Below are 26,055 nucleotides of genomic sequence, written 5' to 3'. Positions count from 1 at the left end.
CCTGAACAATGCCAACGGCAGAAGGGGAACACTGCACATTTGTGTGAATGAATACACGTTCATGTCCAAGTTTTACCTTCATCTTTCCAACCTCATAAAATCATATGAGAAGAGTCCTGTAAGAGAAATTACAGCTACAGAAAAAAAGATGACAGTTTCTTTTTTCTAGCAACACATTGTTCTCCTAAAAGCCTTCTAAAACCCAGACTTTTTAAGTATGGCTTTACATAATAGTATGTATACAAGCAACAGAGATTTTTGCTTTGTATTGGGTTGCTGTTTTTGAGATATGTGAGTCATTCATACAGTCTTTCAATAGGTTTTTCTAAAATGCATTGATTTGGGGGCGTTTAATCAAAGTGTTAGCTGTTCTTACTAATTTTAATTATACACGTTGCTAAGAGTAAAATTTACATAAAAAAGGAAAAGATCTTGTTAAATTTTTCCAACTTTCCAAATTCCCTACATAGAGGTGGTACTGTCAACAGTTTAGTGTCTTCCAGACTTTATGAAATGCATATGCACAGTTATACTTACATACTCATACTTGCATGCATAGGTATATACAGGACCAACAGTTTTGTTCACACACAGTTTTTGTTTTATTTCTAACGTAAGGATTATATAATACATATCATCAATACATAAAGATCTAGAATATTCTTTATAAATACTACAATGTATATATATATATATATATATATACACAAATATATATCATGTGCATATGTACATAAGTGTATGTGTAGATGCACACACTTGACAAAAAAAAGAAGCACAGAGACATACAGACAGACACTCAGTGAAAAGTAATCATGTGACTGCTCCAGATTCACCATGCCACTCCAGGAGCAAAGCAGGAGGTTGGAGGCCCGCCTGCTGTTTTCTTGGTTTTTCTCAGCAGCAACCCCAGACCCAGTGCATGTTGAGAAACCTATGAGAAGTCTGTGTAACTAATCCTGAAGTTTCAGGTCAAAAAACTGGCCAGGCAGGTAGGCGCTGATGGTTTCAGTGATGCCTGAAGGAAGAAATTGAGCAACCAGTCGGGGGCCACAGAGAAACATTTTCTGGTGAAGAATTAGCGACATGAATAAAATTGCTTATAGAAGAGATAAAGATGGAAACTACAGAAAACCCAGCAGCTTGAGAACATTATTAATTTGCTGAAGCATTCCAAGGAGGGAAGGCACTTGACTGTTTTAATCCTTCTGTGGAAAGATGCCTTATTCATACTTTCTAGATGTTTGGATAGATTATGAAGGTGATTTTGACTCAGCAGTTGTTATGTTATGTGCTAGATTTAAAATCTCTCTCCTCCACTGAGATGTACCCCAACTATTTCTTATTTCACAACAATCCTAAGAGATAAGCAGTATGATCTCCATTTTACAGATAAGAAAACTGAGGCACATGGAGGTTAAGGAACTATCTCAGTATCATGTAACTCGTTTGTGGCTGAGACAGGATTAGAACCCAAGTTCTCTGACACCAGCACGTGTGCTGTGAGCCCTTGTGCTATGCCACCTCCCTCCTGTCAGCATGCCACAACTTCAGAGGGAAAAGTCCATTGAAAATATTTACATGTAAATTATAGCGATTAACTTGAGACCTTCCTCTCTTCTTTTTACATTAGATACATTCTGATATTGCAGAAGAAAGAGGACTAAAAATCACATATAAATACACTGGAAAAGGGATCACAGAGCCACCTTTTGGTGTATTTGTCTTCAATAGAGACACTGGAGAGTTGAACATTACCAGCATTCTCGATCGAGAAGAAACACCATTCTTTCTGGTAAGAACAATTTTACATTTATTTGTAGTTTTTCTTTGGTAATAGTTATTTATTATTTTTTGATACTATGGTAGTTCAATTACTTTAGCTAAAATTTAACCTTATTTATTATTTATGTCATGATTTCAGCTAACAGGTTATGCTTTCGATGAAAGAGGAAACAACCTGGAGAAACCATTAGAACTACGCATTAAAGTTCTTGATATCAACGACAATGAGCCAGTGTTTACACAGGACGTGTTTGTTGGGTCTATTGAAGAGTTGAGTGCAGCACGTAAGAGTCTTATTTTTTATGAATGAACACAAAGGTTATTTTATCCCCATTGTGTAAATAAACAGTAAATTCCACGTCTTAATGGAATTTGAGTATTACCCACAGGGCAAATAATAATAAACCTGTTGCTCTAGGTTCAGAACTGCTCTTTTTATGACAAGTGCAAAGGGCCATACATGCCATATTTTTTACCTTCAGAAAAGATATGATAGATTGATGTGACAGGTAGGGTCTCCATAGCCATTGTATTAATCTGTTTCTGTTACTTATAACAAAATACCTGGAACTGGGTAATTTGTAAGAAAACGAAATGTATTGCTTGCAGTTTCGGAGGCTGGGCAGTCCAAAGTCCAGGGAACACATCTTGTGAGGGCCTTGTCCTGGTGGCGACTACAGAGACTCAGGGACGGAGCAGAGAGAAAGAGAGTTCCTCATGTACTGTCCTTTTAAAGCCCTCAGAACCATACCCACGGTCACCATTAAACCATTCAGTACAGCATGGTCCTCACAGTCCATTCACCTCTTCAAGACCCTACCTTTCAATCACCATAATAGGATTTCCCACCCTCAACAGTTATAGTGGGGACCAAGCTTCAGTGACTTTGGGGGGCCATTCAGTCTACTGCAGCCATACGATGCCATAGGCCAAACTCAGCTCTGCCCTGTAGCAGGAAAGCAGCCACAGACAATATGTAAACAAATGAGTGTTGCTGTGTTTCAATTAAACTTTATTTACAAAAACAGGTGGCTGGTTGGCTCTGGGCCAGTTGCTGACCTGTGACATTTTTACTGTAAGGCTTATTGACAACATTATTTAATACAGTGCTCTATAGGAGGATTCATGGAAGAGATTTCTCTTGGGTCACAATATAAAGAATAGTTGTGCTTCTCCTAATTTGTTTGAATCTCAGTAAATATTAGGATCATGTGTCTACCCATGTTCTTTCTTTGTATTGGCTACTAGTACTATTATAAACAAATCTGTGGCCCTCCTAAATCAGTTTTTCAGGACTTCACCCTAATCTCAGCCATTGCCCTCATCTTGTTTTTCCTGTTTCTGTACTTCGTTCATGCTAATTTTTTCATCCAGTTAAATTTTTTTTATTGTGGTCAGTTCTGCATGATTTTGATAAGTACCTGAAATTCTTTTTGGAACAAGCTGGAATTATAAGTAAAATAATAGCATATGTAAGTGTGCTTAAAGTTGAGTTTCATCTTGGACACCTTTATTTCCAATGCCAGATACACTTGTGATGAAAATTACTGCAACAGATGCAGATGAGCCCAATACTATGAATTCTAAAATTTCCTATAGAATCGTATCTCAGGAGCCTGCTTATCCTCCAGTGTTCTACCTCAATAAAGATACCGGAGAGATTTACACAACCAGTATACCCTTGGACAGAGAGGTAAACTAATATTTTACGTTGGCCATCTTTTAAACTCTCCACTCTCCAGTTTTCTCGTCTCTCTTTATTTTTGTTTTCTTTCTTATTTTGTTCCATATTCCTCATTCATAGGATAGTTCTTGCTGTGCTGTCCAGTATGGTAGCCATTGGTTATATGTGGCTATTGGGCACTTGAAATGTGATGAGTCCAAATGGGGATGTGTTGTCTGCCTATTGAGATGTGTAAACTATAAACCAGATTTGGAAGACTTAGTATGAAGAAAAGAATGTAAAATATCACTTTAAAATTTTACATGTTGAAATGATAATATTTCAGGTGTCATGGGTTCAATAAAATGTACCTGTTATAAAAATTATTATCACCTATTTTTTTTACTTTTTAAAATGTGGCTATTGGAAAATTTAAAATGACATGAGGACAGCACCATTCTAGGGCCTCTCCAGTCAGAGTAACGTTCTTCAATTGGTGGTTCTCCAATGAAATGTCAGGATGTCCTGCATTGCTAATGCATATGTGGGGTGGGGGTGGGGTGGGGGAGGGCTGTTGAGACAGGTGTCCTAGTTAGGGTAGTAAAAATTCTTGTAAAGGAGAGAATTATTGTAAATCCCAAGTTGGAGGAAAATTAAAATAGGTTTTCTAGAAAAGTTGTTCTCTTAAATATTTCACTTTTTTATTTCTAACTCGAAGGGAAAATTTCAAATAAAAAGGGGGATAGATTAGAAAAGAGCTACACATATGAATATTGTGATGAGGAACACTGTATCATCATCAAATATAAATCATCATCCAAGTACTGTGTTTAATATTACTTGGAAAAATCATTTAACTCTGCTCAGACAGGAAGGATTTTGCCCAGCATTACTGCTGGGGTCTTTGTAAAGTTAAACAATATGATTATTCCTAAAATTCTACTCTGTACCTTTTCACATATAATTAGAATGGAAAAGTGTTACTTTTAATTAGTAGTGTGATTTTTTAAAAAGCTTTTGTCTGGAGTATGGGATGGTTAGCCAATAATGACTGTCATTTATTGGGCACTTACCATGTGCAAGGTGCTGTTTTAATCCCTTTATGTGGATTAATCCACTTAAACCACATAGAAACCCTGTGAAGCACATCCAGTTGTTATCTCCATCTTACACATAAGGAAACCAAGGGTCAAAGGGATTTTATGTTTAAGTGCAATATAGCCAGTGACAAAGCCAGAATGGGAACCCAGGCAGCTGGCTCCAGCGTCCTGGTCACCCTGCTGTTCACTGAGTGGTTCTGCCCCACGCAGGACCCCCATTCATCAGCACCAACTGCCCATCCCCTTCTTAGACTCTAGCCACAGTGAGTGACATCATGTGAAGGAGACCACATGACAGGGAAGGATTCACTTTTGAGTGACATCTGAGATGTCATTCTCTAGAACACATACTCTAGGAATGATATGTGGAGATGTCTGGACAAAGTTCACCAAGTTACACCTTCACTGGCAAGCTTTCCTGAGTCCAGATTTTCCTAGCTTAACTTTTAGCTGAGAATGAAGTGCAGGGCAGAAAGAACCAATTTCTACAGTCCCACCGTCACTTCCAGCATAGAATAAACTACGTTTTGAACAGTGCTCCTTTGTGTAGACTATTTTAAGGAGAGAATCATCTCCTAATAATATCACCAATGACACATTTAAGAATTTGACTATCAACAATTCTCCTGGGCTTTTTTTTCCTACAAAAGCTCTGATTGCAAATAAATAGCATCTTCATGCAAATAAGAGAAGCTTGTGAAACTTATTTATGAATAAGATATACTGTGGTTCATTTCCCAATGATAAAGTGAACTAAAACCAGAAAGACGGATCGGGAGTGATTCATTTCCACCCAGATGGATATTTTTCTTTGCTCTGCAGGAATATAACAGCTATACTTTGACAGTAGAAGCAAGAGATGGCAATGGACAAATAACAGATAAACCAGTAAAACAAGCTCAAGTTCAGATTAGTATTTTGGATGTCAATGACAATATACCTGTAGTGGAAAATGGATCGGTAAGTATTATTTTTATAATAAATGTACCTATTCATATTTTAGTCCCAACTAAAGATATATCACTTGTGTTACATTAAAATAAAAATTATGTGTTCATGTTTTGCAGTATGAAGGAACTGTTGAAGAAAATCAAGCCAATGTAGAAGTTATGCGCATAAAAGTGACTGACGCAGATGAAATAGGTTCTGATAACTGGCTAGCAAATTTTACATTTGCATCAGGAAATGAAGGGGGTTATTTCCGCATAGAAACTGATCCCCAAACTAATGAAGGGATTTTGACCCTTATTAAGGTAAGTACTGAGTGTTCAAAACTGAGATGGGACAAGTTGGTGCTGGAGGGGAATCAGATATTTTGAGCCCCAAATACGTACAGGTGCTTTTACACTCAATTAACTGGCACACCACAGTTGTTTGAGGTAGGAGCCATCTCTATTTGTGCAAGTTCTGTGGTTGGTAAGTGGTCACACTACAGTTCAAATTCAGATCAGGAGACTGTAATCCTAGCCGGACAGCACGATACCAGTGTGATTATTGCTCAGCACACTTCTGGTCTTTTTGCAGCCCATTCTCACACCACGAATATCTCCTTACTTACTACTTCTTATTGTATCTACTTAATGGTAAGGCCACACCTCACTGATAACATCAAAAACAGAAGCTGTGATAACTGGATACTTAAGTGTGCCTAAGAGTCACCTAGTAAAGCTACAAGCCAGAAATTCAGATTCCTGGGCCCTATCATCAAAAGGTCTGATTGGGTGGGGCTCAGAAAGTTGCCTTTATAAACAAAAATCCACTTATGGACTCTAATATAAGTAGTATGCGAGTCACATTTTGAAACAAAAGTGTTTAATCTTTTGTGCCTACTTGAATCAATGAATGAAAAATTGAATTAAATAGTCTTACTAAGCATATGGGTCATACGTTTGGATCTCACAACCTCTGCGGAACTCTTAAAACAAAAATTACAAGGTGGAATTGTATGTAACAAAATAAAGTAAAAATATCGATATATTTTTAAGTGGTTTATGTTAGAATTGCCTTTCAGATTTTAAAATAAAATGCAAAGCTACAGATTTCAAAATACTATTTCCTTAAGTCACACACAGACAAAAATTGATTCTAGAAGTTTCCAAAGTTTTACAAAAACTTAATATGTGACAAACTAGGTAAAATCTAAAAGTGGTAAGAGGAATAATGGTGATAGAAATGAATAACAGAATAGAAAATAATTAACTTGAGGTTTTATGGTAATAATTATAGGCACCACTTATCCATAGGCTACTTTATGCATTTAAACTACCCTTTTTAAAGCAGAGGAAAATTGAATAACATTCTCTCGTGTTTAAAGGGAAGACACAATTTATGATTATTGGAAAAATGAATAATGTCATCAGAGATAAATTTATCTGCTTATATAGAAATAAGCATAATTTTTAGTCATCAATTATAGTGTAACCATGCCAGATGCTTGAGATAAAAAAGCCAATAACACACATAAGAAACAGTTACATGGTGATAATTGACATAGGTGCTAGAATAGAGCTATTCGCACTGTACTGTGATAGCACAAAAAAGGGATATAGTTATTTCTACCAAGAGAGGTGTGAATGAAAAATAGTAAAATTGGAATTATAGTGAAAGCAATAGAGAAAATTTACAAATTTACTGTCTCAGTTACATAAAAAATTGCTTCCAAATTATAAGAACAGTAATCAGATCCCATTGAAAGGGAGTTAGACAAAGAAAATATGCAAACAGCAAATATGCACATGAAAAGGTGCCCAACATCATTAGTCATTAGGGAACATACAAATTAAAATCACAGGAGTAATTACCAATACATACCTACTAGAATGGCTAAAGTCAACGTCTTAGTGCATTTGCACTGTTATAACAAAATACCACAAACTGGGTAGCTTATAAACAAATTTATTTCTCACAGGTCTGGAGATCGGAAGTCCAAGATTCATTGTCTTGGCAGATTCATTGTCTAGTGAGGGCCTGCTTTCTGTGTCCTCAGTGGTAGAAGAGGTTAACAAGCTTCCTGAGGCCCCTTTAGTGTAAAGGCACTAATCCCATCCATGAAGGCTTCTAAGGCCTCCCAAAGGCCCTAGATCTTAACATAAGTACCTTGGGTGTTATGACTTCGCCGTATGAATGTTATGGGGAAACACACATTCAGATCATAGCAGCCAAAAAAGACTGACAACACCAACTATTGGCAAGAATATAGAGAAACTGGAAGCTTTATATATATATAGCTGGTGGAAATGTGAAAGGATATAGTCAGTTTGGCAGTTTTTTTTAAAAAAATTAAAACATAAAGTAGTTAGCCTGTTAGCCAACAATTTTATTCCTAGGTCCCCACCCAAGAAAAATAAAAACATGAAAACATGTCTATACAAAGGCTTGCATGCAAGTGTTCATAGTACTATTATTCATAATAGTCAGAAGCTGGTAACAATCCAAGTGTCCATCAGTTGGTGAGTAGGGAAATAAAATGAGGTATATTCACGCAGTGGTACTGAGCAATGAAAAGGAATGAAGTACAGATATATGCTACAACATGGATGAACTACAAAAACATTATGCTATATCTAAGAAGCCAGATACAAAATACTACGTATTATATGATTCCATTTATGTGAAGTTTCTAGAAAAAGCAAAACAATGGAGCTAGAAAGCAGATCAGGGTGTGCTTGGGGCTGGGAGTGAGTGGGGATTGACTGCAGATAGACATAAAGGAACTTGGGGTGATGGAAGTGTTCTAGAACTAGACTGTAGTGCAAATACTAAAAATCATCATGCTGTACACTTAAAATGGGTGAATTTTATTGTGTGTAAACTATACTTCAATGAAGCTGTCAAAAAAAAGAAAGGAGATGAAGAGATATTTTAAAATGTGGAAATATGGATAGTGAATCGTCATCATAGAAAAATCCACACCGTTGCTAACTAACAAACTTAAAATCTTTAGTGCTATTGAAAAAATAGGAAAAATGGATATGTTGACAGTTAAAAAAATGGAGATAGATACCCTCATATATTGCTCATGATGCTGAAAACTTTTTCATTCTCTGTGGAGCATTATGGCTATTTATGACAAACACGATACAACAACTTTTAAGACCCCAATATCTAGCTTTTTTTTTTTTTTTGCATTGTCTTAGCCTTTGAATACTAATGACACCTGGCTGGAAGATTTTCTTATCCAGCATACACCATGTCATCAAAATAAGCATGAGCCACTTAAAAGATCTTTCACAAAGATTTTACAAACCCAAAAGTGTATTTTCTCTAGTCATTTTCTGTTGTGTCATTGTCCCAACACCATAGTGATCCATATTTTAAAAGGGGCAGATATTATCCATCCAGAACCTACAGAGAGGAAAATGAAATTCAGAATTAAATCATCCAAAAAACAAGTGAACAGCTTTGTTACAATTCATATAAACATATGTAATGTATTTAATGTTATACTGAAGAAATAAGCAAAAATGGTCACTGAGTCTTAATGACCAGGGACACTAGAAATAAAAAACATCAGGACCTAAATGAATTTTGACTAGGTAATTCTTTTAGTAATAGGATATAGGTCAACAGAGGAAAAATAATTAGCATAAAAATGTTCAGAGCAGTATTAGTTATATTTAAAAATTGCAAATAGCCCAAATGCCTAAGAATAGGATGGCCAAGTAAGCTAACTATATCTACACAGTAGAATACTGCTGAAATGTTATAAAAAGAAAAGGGAAAAAATGGAACATAAAATGTGTATACAGTGAAAACCTGATTTTATCAAATGGACATTATAAATATCACAAAGAACTATTTGAAGGAAGGCTAATCTATTATGGAATTAATAACAAGCTGGATCTTAATAGATCTGCTAAAAAGAGAGAGTAGGTTTTTTGTTTAAACAGATTTGGAAATCACTGGGTTTTTTCTTTACTCCAGGACTTCTCAGTTTTTTAACATGCTGATGTGCAGTATAAATCTATATTGGGGGACAGGTTGGCAGTGCTTTCACTACCTAGGTAGCCCTTTTCACCAAATAAGTTGGGAATACTTAGTGAACATCCTGAACATTTTTGAATATCCATATTGAGCAGGAATTTTTAATTATTTTGTGTCAGTATAGGAGTTGGAATACTCATTGCTGCTATTTCTCATGTATAAAATATGTGGGTGTGTGTTGTATGTGATTAAGTTGTTTTCTCTTTTAAAACAATTCCCTTTGATTTTTGCCTTTCTAGGAAGTAGATTATGAAGAAATGAAGAATCTTGACTTCAGTATCCTTGTCACTAATAAAGCAGCTTTTCACAAGTCAATTAGAAATAAATATAAGCCTACAGCCATTCCCATCAAAATAAAGGTGAAAAATGTGAAAGAAGGCATTTATTTTAAAAGCAACACAATCTCAGTTCGCGCTAGCGAGGGCATGAGTCGATCCAGCCAAAACAATGCAATTGCAAAATTTCAAGCTTTTGATGAAGACACTGGACAACCGGCCCACGTAAAGTAAGAGATAGTTCTGAATATATTTCCTCATTTAAAATTACTTGAAATGACTATTTTCCAAAATCGTAATGAAATTTGAATACTTCATTCCTTCAGACCCCAGCATTATAGTTCCCCGCAGGTCGGTGGGGATTCAATTTCCTGAAATTGTGCCTGTAACTGAGAGACGAGAAGGAATTTTGACCAGAATCCCTTTTTCTCAACCACGTGTGTGTGAGGTTGGGGCTGGGTTCCTCACCACGGAAACAGTGCTGGCTAGAGAATGCTGAAAAGCAACAAAAGTTCAGGAAAAAACTTGCTAAAATCTGTCTAAATCTTTCAAAAAACTTCCTAAAATTTCCCAGAAGAATACTAGAGGGTAAGAAAGTAGCAGATAAAATTTACCACAAGTTCTACTTTACACAAGTTTGGTTAAGAGAAATAGTTGTGTATAAATTTTAATATGCATAAATCTATCTTATTAGCACATAAATCTTGGGAATTGATCTTCATTTATACCTGTTTGTTTCAGGGCTCGATGAACCTTTTATATTGTTTGTCTTGACTGTGATGGCCTTTACTTAGAATGCATTTATTGAGAACCTACTAGATGCTGCTATTGTGCTGAAAAGAACTGGACTGTGCTCACTCTGTAGCGATACCTTAGATTTGCATGATACTCTAAATTTTCTTTTTTTTTTTTTGTCCTTTTTGAGACCTTCCGCACCGTGCTCAGCCAGTGAGTGCTGTGAGCGCACCAGTCATCCCTATATAGGATCCAAACCCGCGGCGGGAGCGCTGCTGCACTCCCAGTGCCGCACTCTCCTGAGTGTGCCACAGGCTCGGCCCGATACTCTAAATTTTCAAAGTAAATTTACATCTTAGATCTCAGAGCCATGCCATGGAAAGACTACTCTCTACGGAGCTATTATTTGTGGAGCTCTACAAATTATTCCGGTTAAATTTAAAGAACCGCCCACCTGCTGCCCCAGACACACAGCTTTTATGACTTCCTGCTCAGTGCCAGAACTGCTTGGTTGCTTCAGTGTTCTTACATCTTTTAGTCCATTTGTGCTTCTATAACATAAATACCTTAGAGTGGGTAACTTATAAACAACAGAGATGTATTGCTTTACGTTCTAGAAGCTGGGAAGTTCAAGATCAAAGCACTAGCTAGCAGATTTGGTGTCTGGCAAGGCTTGCTGTCTGTTTCCAAGAAAGGTAGAGCACTGTGTCATCACATGGCCAAAGGGGCAAGGGAACTCGCTGGAGCCTCTTTTATAAGGGCACTAATTCCATTGATGAGGGTGGTGCCCTCATGACTTAACTTCTTCCCAAAGGCCCCACCTCTTTATACTGTCACACTGGGTATGAGGTTCTAACATATGAATTTTGAGGAAACACCAAGATTCAGACCATAGCAGGCCCTGCATGCCAGTGCTTATATTTAGATGCACAGTGGGCTGTAGCAAGATGAGAATGTGGAGGAAGCTCTTCAACAACCTCTTTCCTTTTAGTGAATCTCATTCTGATGGAATCCATCAGCCAATAGGATTAAATAACCTTTTTCTAAAATAATATCAACAAACAGCTTCTGCTGTGTTTTCTGCAGTATCTTAGTGACCCTGTCTTGCCCATCCTCCCTGTAGGAGCCAGCCCTGCTTCCCTTGAGTTGTGTGTCTAGTTTTAATTTTCACAGCTCTGTACCTAACAAGGCAGTCCCTGACTGAATCCCCACAATTGAGGATGAATGTTCTATACGACAATTTCTCACTGCTGTCTGCTGAGAAGCTTGTATGTTCTAATTCATTATATATCAGTAATATGTGCTGCCTATTGAAACTTCTGTTTCCCACCATATGATTTACTTTTCGCTGCTATTTTTCTAGGGGCTATGGAATATATCAAAAGACTATATGTTCTGCCTGGAAGAATAATGAACCATGCCTCTTTATTTCTCAAAAGTGTTTTTTATTTTATTCTTTGGCATATGGTTACCAGAACTTTAGGATGAGAAAGATCTTAAAGACCAATTCAGTCCTATTATTTTACAGATAAGGAATAGGAGACCCAGCTAAGTTAAATTACTTTTTAATGTTCATCTAATTAGTGTTTGTTATTTTGAAAATGTTGATAAGGACAACAAAAGAATCATTCCCTTCACTTTGTCATAACTTACTGTTTTACTGATTATTCATATGTATTAATAGTTTACAGATGTTTGCTATATAATATGTGAGCTGGCGTCCTACTTTGAATGGTGTCTTATTTTCATAACAGCTAGAAAGTTCCTTAAATAAGGTCACACAAAACATTTCATTGTGAAGTATAATCCTTATTACTAAGTCTCTGCGTTTATTATGATTGTGGGAAACCATTGACGGCAATAGAGTGCAAGTTTTAAAATTCCAGACATGAAATTCAGAAATACTTGTGAAAATTTAAATATATTATCATTTACCAGTAGAAATATTAAGAGGCAGAAAAATTTAATTCAAGTGTAAAATTGGAATTTTTTTAAAAGCACTATAAATAAATATTGCTATAAATAAGCCCCCTTATTCCTGTGTGCCTAACAGCTACTTACTAGAAAATAAATTATCAATTTTATTGAACCAAGATATATATATGTTTTATATATATATATATATATATTTGTATTCTTATACATTAAATTCAATGGAAATAATTACATACATTTCTGAAAACATCATGTGACTATTCTCCTTGCTTTAAGGGAGGAAACACAAATCAGTTCATCAGCATTATTTTCACTTTGAATCAATTCTACCTGAAAAAAAGTTATTGCTCCTTAACAATCAACGATATCCCAAAATATTTAGATACTTCCATTTAAGGCAATCATTGATTTTTTAAAGTTGATATTTTCAAATATTGATAACACCCCAATAAACAATAGAATGTAAGACTACTTTTCTCCACCAGCTCTTGTTGGGTGACTAAGTTATTTCCCAAAGGTTTACCCCAAATTTAAGGGTGACTAGATCAAAATCTGTCAGATAGACTGCAGAGTAATTTACAGACGTCCTGGGTTGGTAGCCTAAGGACGATCACCCTTGATTATATGCCTTGGGTATGTTACAGGAATAAAGGAGGTTCCATGTAAGTATGAAATGCAGTAAAGGGAGCGGATTTAGGATGGTTTCAAGAAATTTAAAACATTCGAAAGAAATGCCTATATCAAGAACAAATATAATGAGGCAAAAATTTAGCTTGAGAAAGTTCTAGATTTTAGAGATTCCCAATTTATCCAGAATTCAAAATTAATTTGGTGTTTGTTTTATAACAGATATGCCAAATTAGAAGATGCAGATAACTGGGTCTCTGTGGATTCTGCTACATCTGAAATTAAATTTATAAAAATTCCTGATTTTGAATCCAGTTATGTCCAGAATGGTACATACACTGTAAAGATGTTGGCTATATCAGAAGGTAAGTTATTAAGTAGATGTTTATCTTGGTTATATGTATTTAGATTTTGTCTTCCAGAATCAGAAACCTTTGTTTTGATCATGTATAAAAACCTAATCTTTCCAACAGGCAAACCTTCACATTTCTACTTACTTGGTAGATTGGAAGACATTACTTGGTCTGAATAAGAAACACGTCTAGGATAGGAAATGTCTTAAGTGGTACTTTCTCCTGACCAGATTGGCAAAGAGAATTCAAAGTATGTCTGTTGTCAGCAATACAATCAGAATGTACATAGTTTTTCTTCCTTATTTTTAAGATGATCCTAGAAAGACCATCACTGGCACCGTCGTTATCACAGTTGAAGACATCAATGACAATTGTCCCACACTGGTGGACCCAGTGCAGAATATCTGTGATGACGTGCAGTATGTGAACATTACTGCAAAGGACCTGGATGGATACCCAAACAGTGAGCCCTTCAGTTTCTCTGTCATTGACGAACCACCCGGGATGGCAGAACAATGGAAAATAATACACCGAGAAAGTAAGCAAAGTCATTGGAATACATTAAAATCTAAATATTAAGCATGATTGATATCTAAAATCTTTATAATATCAGTTGTGTTTCTTCTCATAAACTAAATTTCCTTTTAAAGGAGTTTATAGAATGAGGGTCTGAATTTACCAGCATAATATCTTAGTCTCTTTTATAAGCCTGTGGAGGGAATAAAAATAATCAAAAATATCTTGAAGGTAGCTGAGTATTTTCCAAATAGCTCTTGAAGTAGTTTTGTCTCATAAGGTGAGGAATACCAAGCCTGTGTAAGGGTGACAATCACAATAGGCACCTTCTAAAAATCTTGAAGGGTGGTAACAATAATTCCATTTAAGATAACATTTATTGAGCACTTACTATGTCCCAGGCACTCTGCTGGCCCTTTCTATGCATTATTATATTTAATTCTTACTTCATAACATTATTCCCTCTTTACAGCTCAGGAAACCTTGGCTTAACTCAAATTAACTAACTTGTTCAAAGTCACACAGGCAGTACATGATGGAGACCGCATGACAGAGGTCTGTCTAACTCTCCGCCATGCCAGTGGACATGCCCGTATCTTGGACGTTTCCCACTAATTGATGTGAGCTTTTGGGTGTCCTTCAGAGTGGTTTTGAATGCATTAGGACTCTGTCTATCCAGAAGACTATTTTGTTTTAAACAATTAGTGTTCATTCCGAAAAGTTTCAAATGCAGTGCCCAAGTTTTTCTCAATTTGCAGGTTTATTATGTTATTTTAAGTCTAGCAAATGTTTACAGTCATTTTAAGAGGCTTTGGGTAACAGGTCCAGTTCACAAATTTAACACCTTCAACGTTTCAAACTTCATTTATAAATTTGGTATATTCGTTTCCTTCTTTATGTGTTTAAATGATCTGAATTAACAAGTAATATCTCCCTGTGATCGTAATACTCTAAAATTTCAATAAATTTAACTTATAAATATATTACATTGAACCTGAACTTCTCTTCAGTATTCCAGTACTGAACAAACTAGTGATATTCAACCTGTAATTACATTCAAATCAGTAGCACAATGACACTTTCTAAGTTGAAATTACAAAGCCGTCACCCTAATAGGGCTAATGTTCCTAAAAATATTACAAGTATATAAAATAACAAATACTAATAAATTCCTTACAATACAAAAATTTTAAAACTATGTCCGTAATTTATTTAAATATTCTTATATTTAATTCCAAATCTTCTTAGGGTTTATTCACTCACTTGAAGAAGACAGTTAAGCTCTGCCCTTCATTAACTCAAGATGCTTCTTCAGTAAGGTTGACAGTTACTAAACTGATTGAGGTTCCTTCCGATCAGGTTTTCAGCTGACATGAGCCCTGGGGCAGACATCCCGATGAGATGATTCTTGTTATGATAATTGAGTTACAGGTCTCAAAACTTGAAAAGCATCTCAATCTGTACTCACAGAAGTCTGAACCTCCCAATGAGTCTGCATGTTTGATTGGAGTTTGCCTTTCTTTGACTACGATACATAAATATGTTTTGCATTGAACGTGCTGGGATTCTAAGACTTATTTTATCTAAGCAACACATGGTGTTTGAGATATGCCAGACATTGTTCTAAGCAATTCTCTTATATGAACAACCCTAGAAGTTTTGTATTATGGTTGTCAACATTTTCCAGATGAGGAAGCAAAGACACAAAGAGTTTTAGGGACTTTCCTAAGGTCACAGCTAATAAACACCTGGAGCTAGGATTTGGCTCTGAAGTCTCTACTCTCTCCCTTTATGCTATGCTGCCTTTCCGCATATATAAATGGATTTTTCTATCTAAAAATAAAGATGTTTCAGTTAAGCTTGGTAAGTTCTTGAATTTTTTCATACTGTTGGGAACATAAAACTTGGGATATACATGTTAGAATGTTATAACAGGAAGTCACTGAGATCATTCTTTATGTAACTATGTGATGTATGGAGAGAGGATTCTGTAACCCAGGCTTTCTTCTCCATGGTTATTTAATAAGGTGATTGGCCAACTTATGATAGTGAATAGCTCCTATCTATTTTTATTTTTATTTATCTGGGAAAAATTTTATATACAGAAAATTTTAGAGACTAATAAGTCAGACAGCTTTATACCTACCATCGAGATTTAAAAGAATATTAACGATGTGTCATATTTGACTCAGACCTCTTTTTTTTTTTTAATGATAACTGATATAGTGGAAATTCCTTTGTGCCCCTCATAAGACCCTTCTTTACTTCCCCATTACCTCCTAAGAGCTCATCATGAATTTGGTTGTATTCTTCCAGGCCGTGTTTTCCTGAAATGAATGATTAGATCCTTTCCTTGCTTTCCCAGAGCTTTAGAGACAATTTTAAAAGTATATTTCTAGCCAGAGAGAGTAAATGCCATAGAATTTGGAACTTAAAATAAGAAGCTATTTCTTACTTAAAAAAAATAAATAAAAATAAAACCAAAATTATTTTTATCTTTGCATTCTCCATCATGTCTTGCAAGTAAATTGCTTTTAAATAAATTTTCTATATATATATTAGAAAAGTTTTAAGCTATTTTAACTGATCATTATTTTTATTCATGTGAAAACTGGGAATTAGTTTTATTCATATGAAAGAAAAATTTTTAAATGATCATTAATCACATTCTTAGAAATAAAATGAGGTCATTTACACAGTACTTCCTGTGTCATATTCTTACCAAAAATGTACAACCTGAGTTCAGTCATGAGGGAACCATCAGACAAATTCAAACCATGGAGCCTCCTTTGAAGTAAGTGACCTTCAAAAATGTTAAGGTCTTAAAAGGCCAAAAGAGAGGGTGGGACTGTTCTAGATTAACAGGGACTAAAATAATAACTAAGTGCATTGTGCATGATCCTTGATTGGTTCCGGGATCAGAAAAAGAGAGGAAAAAAAACTGTAAAGCACATTATTACAATTGAAAAATTTGTATATGATATATATTAGATATATATAGTATATATTGTATTGTTATACCAATCATAAATTTTGTAAGAGTACAAATGTCCCTTAGCCTCACAAGGTATATGCTTAAGAATGCCATGCTATCTGTAACTTACCTTGAAATAGTTCAGAAAAAGTTAGGGGAAAAAAGTGTGTGGAGAGAGAGAAAGTATTACTGCAAAATGTAAACAATTAGTGAAGGGTATGTCAATATTCACTGTAATATTCTTTCAACTTTTCTGTAGGTTTGAAATTTTTCAAAATTTGAATTTATAATATGCTGGGAACAAAAAGAAGGGGACTGGATAAAAGACAATTGGCTCATTTTTGAAAATTATTAAAGCTGGGGAGGGTACCATGGAAGTTAGCCTTTTCTCTCTATTATTGTCTGTGCTTGAAAAGTGCCTTAGTAAAGTCTTTTTAAGAAGTAGTAAAATAAGGTCCGTTCAAAAGAAATTTATTTAACTTACTATTTGTTTGTCACTGTATTCTCAGCACATACAACAGTTCCTAGCGTTCGGCAGACCACACGCATTTGTTAAAAGTAATCATCGTAAAAGTAAGATGTCTATATCTGATCCTTTGCTATTTAAATTGCATATTCCAGGTCTATGGATGAATTTTAACAAGCACACAGCATTAATTTGCTGAGAAGTTAAGAATAAAGCTTTTAATGAGCTAAATATTATCAGTCACTAAAGAACATTTCTGTAATTTAATTTTTCCCCTTCCTTGGTAATCACTTATATTTTTGTTTTCTTCTGCCTCCTACCCTTATAGGTACCAGTGTGCTACTGCAACAAAGTGAACAAAAGCTTGGGAGTAGTGAGGTTCAATTCCTGATTTCTGATAATCAAGGCCTCAGCTGCCCTGAAAAGCAGATCCTTAAGCTCACGGTCTGTGAGTGTCTGGACGGCAGTGGCTGCGTGGAAGCGCTGCACGATTCTCATGTCGGCCTGGGACCCGCAGCGATTGCGCTAATGATTTTGGCCCTTCTGCTCTTGCTCCGTAGGTCTTTTAAAAGCCACTCTTTAGCTTTTGTAATTTAAGTGCACTAGCGATTTGCTGCTATGGTGGTCATTGATTTCTTTGCAGTATTCTGTAACCACACTGAAACACTCCTGAGGGTGAAGAGGGAAATGATGATTGATGATTGATACAGTCACCAAAGCTTATTGTAGGACTCCAGAATGGTTTTCTAAAATGTATCACTTTTTGATTTAAATAACTGAGGTTATGTGTGCTCTTCAACAATCTTTTGGCATAAACCTTGTTGCTGTCCCCATTGTGATAGCCCTGGGAGGGCGGGATGTTGTCTGCTTTTCACTGCTGTGTTCCTGGTGCCTGGTGCCTGGAACAGTGTCTTCACCAAATAGGCTGTTAGAAAAGATTTGTTGCATGACTTTGGATTAGGGATGCAAGGTTATTTTACAAACTCAGCTTATTTCAGTTGGTCCTTGCTTTGCACGTTCAACTTGTGAAAGCTCCGCCTCCCCAGGACTCCTGCTTGGCACCACAGTAGCCAGACCCTCTGAGCACTTCTGTGCCTCTGTACAATGACAAGACATTCTCAACCAGTCCTGCCTTCCCTGCCTGTCCTCCAAAGACCTGAGGTTTCCTCTCATGAAAGAATAAAGGACTGCAATCTAGGGTCACATGGAATACCACGCCACTTGACCTCTGAACTTGACCTCTGAGGCAGCCTACCTCTGACACAGGAGGAGCTGTTAAAGCCATTAGTCGATGTTCTGTTGAATACACAGCACTCAGTAGTTTACAGTGTACTTTTATCCCATTATCTCCATTTTATATGTAAAAAAGCAGACACGTGATGTTGAATGACTTAGCTCACCAAGTTTGTAGGTAGGTACTGGAGTTGGGACCACATCTTTACCCAGGATTCACTGGAGCATCATGAGCATGTGGCTCATGACACTTGACAGACACCGGATTGATATTTGTTGAATGTGTTGAATTGCCACTGGGTAACTTTAATCTTTTTATTAATCACAGTAGCTATAGTTACTGTGCTGTTTTACATAAAGAGGAATCTAGGGTGTAGTTGATTCATCATTGCAAGCTGCCAAATGGGAGTAGCAATAAAAGCTAATTTGGGTGGATTGCTTGCGGGTATGGTTAATTCTTTACTGCACTGACCAGGGGTCCACCATTGGAATTCCTTTACTTCCTCCTTAAGGTAGAATAAAGTTGAAGGAGGGAGCTCTGAAATTCTATTGAATTATAGATGAAATGTTACATATGTTCTAAGGGTTTTTAATGTAGAATCATGTTAGAAAATAGAACTTAGGTAATTCAGAGGTTAATGGGACCTCAGAGAGTCATGTCTTGTACAAAATAATACTTCAGGTAAATTATTACAGCAATTTCAGTTTTTTAGAATATTTGAATATATTGAAATTTTTCTGCTCTTAGGAGCTTTTAGTCTTTATACTGCATATATTTGTTCAGACAGCAAACTTAAAAAAACAAAAAAAAATTCAGACAGTGGTTTTAAAAAAAATAATAATCCTTAAATTGGTTGTGATGATTTGTATACTATCTAATCCAGTCCGGGTATTCTAGTCAGTAACCACAGACAGACTCTTTGCTGTGAACTTGGCCTTTGAATCTGTGAGACTTGTCATCCTGCCTTCAGGCTTTGGTATAGCTCACCCAAAATAAGCTTGGTGAAGTTGGATCAGGGTGAAGAAAAGAAAAGTAGAAAAATAGGGCTATAAATAAGTGAAGACTGAACTCTAGGAAGTGATGTGCAAATTCCACAATTATGCAATATAAATTCAGACATATGTCAGGATTAACCCTCCCTGTACTCAATTTTGTTTCTGCACAGTTGTACCACTTTTGCTGCTGATATGCCACTGTGGAGAGGGCGCCAAAGGCTTTACCCCCATACCTGGCACTATAGAGATGCTGCACCCTTGGAATAATGAAGGGGCACCACCTGAAGACAAGGTCAGTGCATCAGATATCAATATAACTTGCCTTCTTTTCTGATTTTAAAGGGGTGTTGGGAAGTGTCCCTAACATTTTGGTCATGAGTGGTAAAGTGGTCATTACAGATTCACTCCCATGCCTTTGTCAAACAAAGCGTTCAAACAACAACATGTTTTACTCCACTGGGACATGTCCTGTGTTACAGAGAATGTAGAGCAAGGTCAGGGAGAGCAAGTGTGTGTAGGGATTTAGGATGGAAATTTTTGTCCTGATATTAAATGGGCAATCTTTCATGAACAGACACTGCTCCGTTTCCATTCCCCTCAATACATAGGGTCGGCACAGGTAAATGGACAACCCCCGTGATAGTTGTAAAATGTTGAAAATCCCCTTTCCTAACTATTTAATAGCCATCTCCCCTGGTCTCTCTATTGCATCTTCTCCCTGGGTCGTTCATCACCATCTGCCATTTCTAATAGGCTATGATTTAGCATCATGTGTCAGAGAACTCAACAGTGGCTTAAACGTAATTGGGGGCAGTCCAAGGTCAACATGATGATTCCTCCACAACGTGGCCCCAAGCTCCTCCTTTCTCGTTGCTCCCCCGTGGCTGAGTTCCATTCCCATGCTGTGTTCATGCTCCACACGATCACTACTGTCCCCATATTCCCACCAGCAGATGGGAGAAAGGTGAAGAACCGCGCCTGTGCACACTCTGGAAGTTGCACACACCGTTTCTGCTTGATTCACATGAACTAGAACTTAGTCAGGTGGCCATTCCTGGTAACAGTACAGGCTTGGAAATAGAGTCTTTATTTCAGGTGGCCATGTGTCCAGCTAAAAATAAAATTAAGGGTTCTATAACCATAGAAGAAGGCATCAAACTCTAGGGGAGAGTTGCCATTGGTTCCAGTATAGTAGATGAGCTGAGACCATCTCTGAATGTTTGGTTTTTGTTTTCTCCTTAGGTTTCATATCAGCTAAGAAATAAGAAAGTAGCATGGAGATCTTCACAAGATTCAAATAGAAGTTAGTCAGCCCATAATACTTTCCCTAATTTGCCTCTGCAGAAAAATAGCTTATTGCTTCCTATGTCCACTTAGCTCAGACCCTTCTCCCAGCTGTACTGATCCTCCAGCCGTGTGACTCAGTTCTCCACTGTATCTGCTCTCACAGGTGGTGCCAACACTCCTGGCCGTGGACCATGGGGAGAATCTAGCTGTAAGAAACGGGGTAGGAGGTGCCATAACCAAGGGAGCCGCCATGAAAGGAAGTAGCTCTGCTTCCTTTACCAGGGTACAACATGAGATGTCTGAGGCGGACACAAGATGGGAAGAACACAAAAGCCTTCTTTCTGGTGGGGCCACCCAGATGGCAGGGGCAGCAGGAGCCACCATGGTCACTGAAACCCTAAGGACCGCAAGAGCCACAGGGGCTTCCAGAGATATGGCCGGAGCTCGAGCAGCTGCTGCTGCAGTGAACGAAGAGTTCTTAAGAAGTTATTTCACTGATGTAAGGATTGGTTTTTATGTCTGGGGGAAGAAAAAAAAAATCGTATGTGAATGTGGTATCATTAGGGTAATCATTGCCTTGGATCTAAATGAGACTTTGGGTTTTGTTTCTTTGTTTTTAGGAAAGAGAAATGTAACCCGTTGAATCTGTGAGTGTTAGCTAAATTATGGTGTGATAACAAACAACCCTACAATTTCAGTCTCACAAAGGCTTATTTCTCACTTACATTCATGTTTTTGCCAGTCAGCTCAGCTCTGCTCTGTTCCATGTTGTCTTGATTCCAAGATGCACGCCGAAAGAGCAGACTGTACCTGGGAAGCTGTCGTCCTTGTAGTCCAGGGAAGTGAGCAATGGCAGAACCAGACAGTGGCTCTGAAAGGCTCCACTGTTTTATACTCACCTTTCCTGGACCATAGCAGGTCACGCGACTAAGCCAGATGGCAGTGGTCAGAAAGTGCAATCCCTCTGCAGGAGCATGCTTGATAGGGATGAGTCCAGTAGGGAGGGGCGGAGATTATGTGACCTAAAAAACACAATCTAGTAAGTCCATTTAAATTTTACCTTCTGTATGAGAACACTTGTCTTTGCTATTAAGGGGGTTCACAAGAAATGTTTAGGAAAGTTGCAAGAAAGGTGATCAGTTGCAGTAAGGAAGCTCATGCCTAGAATTAGAAATTAGAAGCAGGACTGAAGATAAAAGTGTTGCAAAGAGACGAAATACATTTCAGAACAAGCATCAGTACCAGGAACAATCAGGGATATTTATTTCATAATGGAAAAAGGGTCAGTTCGTTAGGCAGCCTAACACTCCTAAATATGTCAGTACCTAATAAAAGAAATTCAAATACGTGAAGCAAAAACTGATAGAACTAAAGGAGAATTAGATAAATCCATAATTATAGTTGGAAGACTCAATCTTTTCTGTCAGTAATTGAAAGAACAAGTAGACAAAATCAGTAAAGATATAGAAGACATAGTACTGTCTACTGAATGGATCCAATTGGCATTGACAGAACACTATGCAATAAAAGCAGAATACACGTTCTTTTCAATATAGGCTATATTCGAGAAATAAAATATATTTAAATATTTAAATATTATTATAAAATATATTTTAAAAATTTAAAAGAAGTGCAGTCATACAATTACTTTGACAACAAAAAATTAAACCAGAAATAAAAAACAGATATCTGAAATATAGTATACCCAAATATTTGTAAATTACACATTTCTAAACAACCCATGGGTAAAATAAGTAAATAAAATAACAGGAGCAATTGGAAAACATTTTGAACTGACTGACAATTAAACCACTCTTCATCAAAATTTATAAAGTTGTAGCAAAAATGGTTTTATTAGAAGATGGGCCTCAAATTAATGACCTTAGCTTCCACCCTAAAAAGTTATTGAAAGAAGAGCAAATTAAACCCAACGCAAGTGAAATAAGGTAATAATGAATTTTAGCAAGGAAATCAATGAAATGTTAAAACAAAAAATAGGGGGGAAAAAGCAATGAAACCAAAAGCTGATCATTTAAACAGATCAGGAAAACTGGAAACCTCTTCACAAGATTAATTAGGACATAAAGGAAGTAGACACAAGTCATCAATATCAGAAATGAAATAAAGAACATTACTACAGATCTTACAGACATAGTAAGGATAATTGGGGGGAAAAAAAGCAGGACTGGGTGACTTTCTTGAGCACAAGGCTCCCGTGTCCCCATGGGGATGGGCAGAGTTGGAGTGTTAGGCATCTGAAGGGCACTTGAGAGGATTGAGGGAGGGGTTTCCATTGAGGAAGGCAATTTATTTCTGTCCCTTCTTTTCTAAGTTTGCAAATTACTGGAGTGCTTTCCCACTTTCTGCTCCTTTCCACTCTTCCTTCTTTAAAACCATGCTCTACCCACCCCCAAGTATTAGCTTAACAGGGATATGGTCAGTGTCAAGGAAAACCACTTGTCCCGTTTCTGTCTCACTGCCAAGCTCAATTCTTGTGCCCCGTTTGCTTGATTTTGATATATTTCCTTCTCTCTAATTTTGCTCAAGTGAGTCCTGGTTATGTGTGTATGTACTAACTTTTTATTTAGAAATAATTTCAAAGTTTTCAGAAATTTTACAACAGTAGTATAATAAACTTGGAACTCCTGTATACTCTTTACCCAGATCACCTAATTATTAACATTTTGCCACATTTGCTATTTGCTTTTCCATCCTGTCTCTCTGCCTCTTTCTCTCTTTTGCATACACACACACACACACACATTCTCTTTCATTACCACAGTACAGTTAACAAATTCAGAAACTTAGCATTAACACAGTCCATATTTTAAGTTAGCCAGTTAACACCATCATGTCTTTTTTAGCAATTGTTTTTCTGTCCGGGATCCTGTATTTCATTTAGTTTTCAGGACACTTTAGTCTCCTTTAATTTCAAACAATCCCCTTTGCCTTTCTTTGTTTTACATGATATTATTATTTATTAAGAATCAGGGCCAGCCCGGTGGCGCACTCGGTAGAGTGCAGCGCTTGGGAGCGCGGCGGCACTCCCGCCGAGGGTTCGGATCCCATATAGAGACCGGTCCGCTCACTGGTTGAGCATGGTGCGGGCGCAACACCAAGGATTGCGATCCCGTTGCCGGTCACAAAAAAAGACAAAAAGGAAAACAAAAAAGAATAAAGGCCAGTCGTGTTGTGGGTTATCTCTCAATTTGTGTTTCTCTGATGTTTCCTGGTAATCAGATTCAGGTTGTGAATTTTGAACAGGAATACAGAGTTCTTAAAAAAATTTGTGGTGCTAATTATTTGTCTCTTTCTATTTCCATTGTAGAAAGCAGCTTCTTACGCTGAAGATGATGACATTCACACAACCAAAGATTGCCTTCTGGTTTATTCTCAGGAAGAAACGGAATCTCTGCATGGTTCCATCGGCTGTTGCAGTTTTATTGAAGGAGAGCTAGATGACCGCTTTTTGGATGATTTAGGACTTAAGTTTAAGACACTAGCTGAAGTTTGTTTGGGTCAAAAAATAGATACCAATATGGAAATTGAGCAGAGGCAAAAACCTGTCACAGAAACAAGTAGGAACACAGCTTCCCATTCACTCTATGAGCAAACTGTGGTTAATTCAGACAATGCCTACTCACCTGGCAGTAGCTTTCAAGTTCAAAAACCCTTGCATGAAGCAAGTGCAGAGACAGTAACTCAGGAAATAGTCACTGAAAGATCTGTGTCTTCTAGGCAGGGTCAAAAGGTAGCTACATCTCTTCCTAACCCATTGGCTTCTGGTAATATTGTAGTGACAGAAGCTTCCTATGCCACAGGCTCCACTCTGCCACCAAGCACAGTAATCCTGGATCCTAAACAGCCGCAGAGCCTTATCGTGACAGAGAGAGTATATGCACCAGCTTCTACCTTGGTAGATCCACATTATGCTACTCAAGGTAATGTCGTGGTTACTGAAAGAGTAATACAGCCTAATGGGGGTATATCAAATCCTCTGGAAGGCACTCAGCATCTGCAAGATGCACATTATGTTATGGTGCAGGAAAGAGAGAGCTTCCTTGCCCCCAGCTCCAGTATGCAGCCCACTGTGGCTCTGCCCAGTGCAGCAGTAGGACAGAATGTGACAGTAACCGAAAGAGTGCTAGCACCTATGTCCACTCTGCAATCCAGTTACCAAATTCCCACTGAAACCTCTATGAAGGCTACAAAAACCATGGTTTCTGGAGCTGCAGTCTCTGGCCCTCTGCCAAATATAGGTTTAGAGGAATCTGGTCCTACTAATGCTACCATAACTACATCTTCCACCAGAATTACCAAGCATAGCACCATGCAGCATTCTTACTCCTAAACAGCAGTCAGCGACAAACTGACCCAGAGTCTACAGCAGTGACTGCATGCTTTCAACATAACCTGCTTTTCATGAGCCTTACAGGCATGCGTACAGACGTGCACATTAAGCTTATAATTCTTCTCAGTCACTGATAAGCCACGCTGTCTCTGCTTCTGGGAGTGTATTTCACAAATGCTCCATGATTTACTGAGGACACAGAGTGACGATGCTGTTTCTTAAGTGCCTTTTAGTGAGTTACGCAAACAATATCGACAAAAGATAGAGAGTAAATCTGGCTTCTCAGAATTTAGCAAATTAACATAGAGTATCCAGTTCATCAGCCGTCCAGTAGAGCAAACCAGGGAACTGATTGGGTCTCTTTGCAAACCATATTAACATTCAACATTGGTGTTCTGTGTTCCGTACTGTACTTTACCTAGCAGATTATCAACAACTCATTTTCCAAAGATACATGCACAGTCTGGGCAATCAGTTTTGTTGTTTGTTTTCCTTAAGACTGGAACCCTTTTAATCTGTAAGATGGAATAAATTTTGGAAGATTGACAGGGTAAGAAGACATATTGTATGTTTCTGTGCACATGACTGTGTGTGTGTCTGGTGGGGGGGTGTGTGCATGCACATCCACTTGCTTGTTGCATGGTCTTAAAAATAGCATTATACCTTCTTGTCTCTCAACAGTCATGAAAATTTTGAATACTTCAAATTTAATTGAATAATCCAGGACAAAATTTAGAAATATAAAATAATTTTACTTTTTGTAGTAATTATACCTT

General features: G+C 37.2%; 1 protein-coding gene across 1 annotated transcript in view; it reads left to right on the top strand.

The window, feature by feature from the left end:
• Nucleotides 1-25,833, top strand: part of DSG2 (desmoglein 2) — a 32,259-nt gene extending 6,426 nt beyond the window's left edge. The window contains exons 4-15 of the mRNA XM_008569617.1: nucleotides 1,634-1,795; nucleotides 1,925-2,069; nucleotides 3,312-3,478; nucleotides 5,371-5,508; nucleotides 5,616-5,801; nucleotides 9,771-10,036; nucleotides 13,326-13,468; nucleotides 13,767-13,994; nucleotides 17,741-17,968; nucleotides 19,812-19,933; nucleotides 21,092-21,427; nucleotides 24,257-25,833. Coding sequence (XP_008567839.1) covers nucleotides 1,634-1,795; nucleotides 1,925-2,069; nucleotides 3,312-3,478; nucleotides 5,371-5,508; nucleotides 5,616-5,801; nucleotides 9,771-10,036; nucleotides 13,326-13,468; nucleotides 13,767-13,994; nucleotides 17,741-17,968; nucleotides 19,812-19,933; nucleotides 21,092-21,427; nucleotides 24,257-25,279 — 3,144 coding nt within the window. The 3' untranslated portion in view covers nucleotides 25,280-25,833. The remainder of the gene's footprint in view (nucleotides 1-1,633; nucleotides 1,796-1,924; nucleotides 2,070-3,311; nucleotides 3,479-5,370; nucleotides 5,509-5,615; nucleotides 5,802-9,770; nucleotides 10,037-13,325; nucleotides 13,469-13,766; nucleotides 13,995-17,740; nucleotides 17,969-19,811; nucleotides 19,934-21,091; nucleotides 21,428-24,256) is intronic.
• The last annotated feature ends 222 nt before the right edge of the window (nucleotides 25,834-26,055 follow it).

This window comes from Galeopterus variegatus, unplaced genomic scaffold, assembly GCF_000696425.1.
Source record: "Galeopterus variegatus unplaced genomic scaffold, G_variegatus-3.0.2 Scaffold520, whole genome shotgun sequence".
NCBI classification, from domain to species: domain Eukaryota; kingdom Metazoa; phylum Chordata; class Mammalia; order Dermoptera; family Cynocephalidae; genus Galeopterus; species Galeopterus variegatus.
The sequence above is the reverse complement of the archived record's forward strand: the minus strand, read 5'-3'. Positions and strand labels throughout refer to the sequence as shown.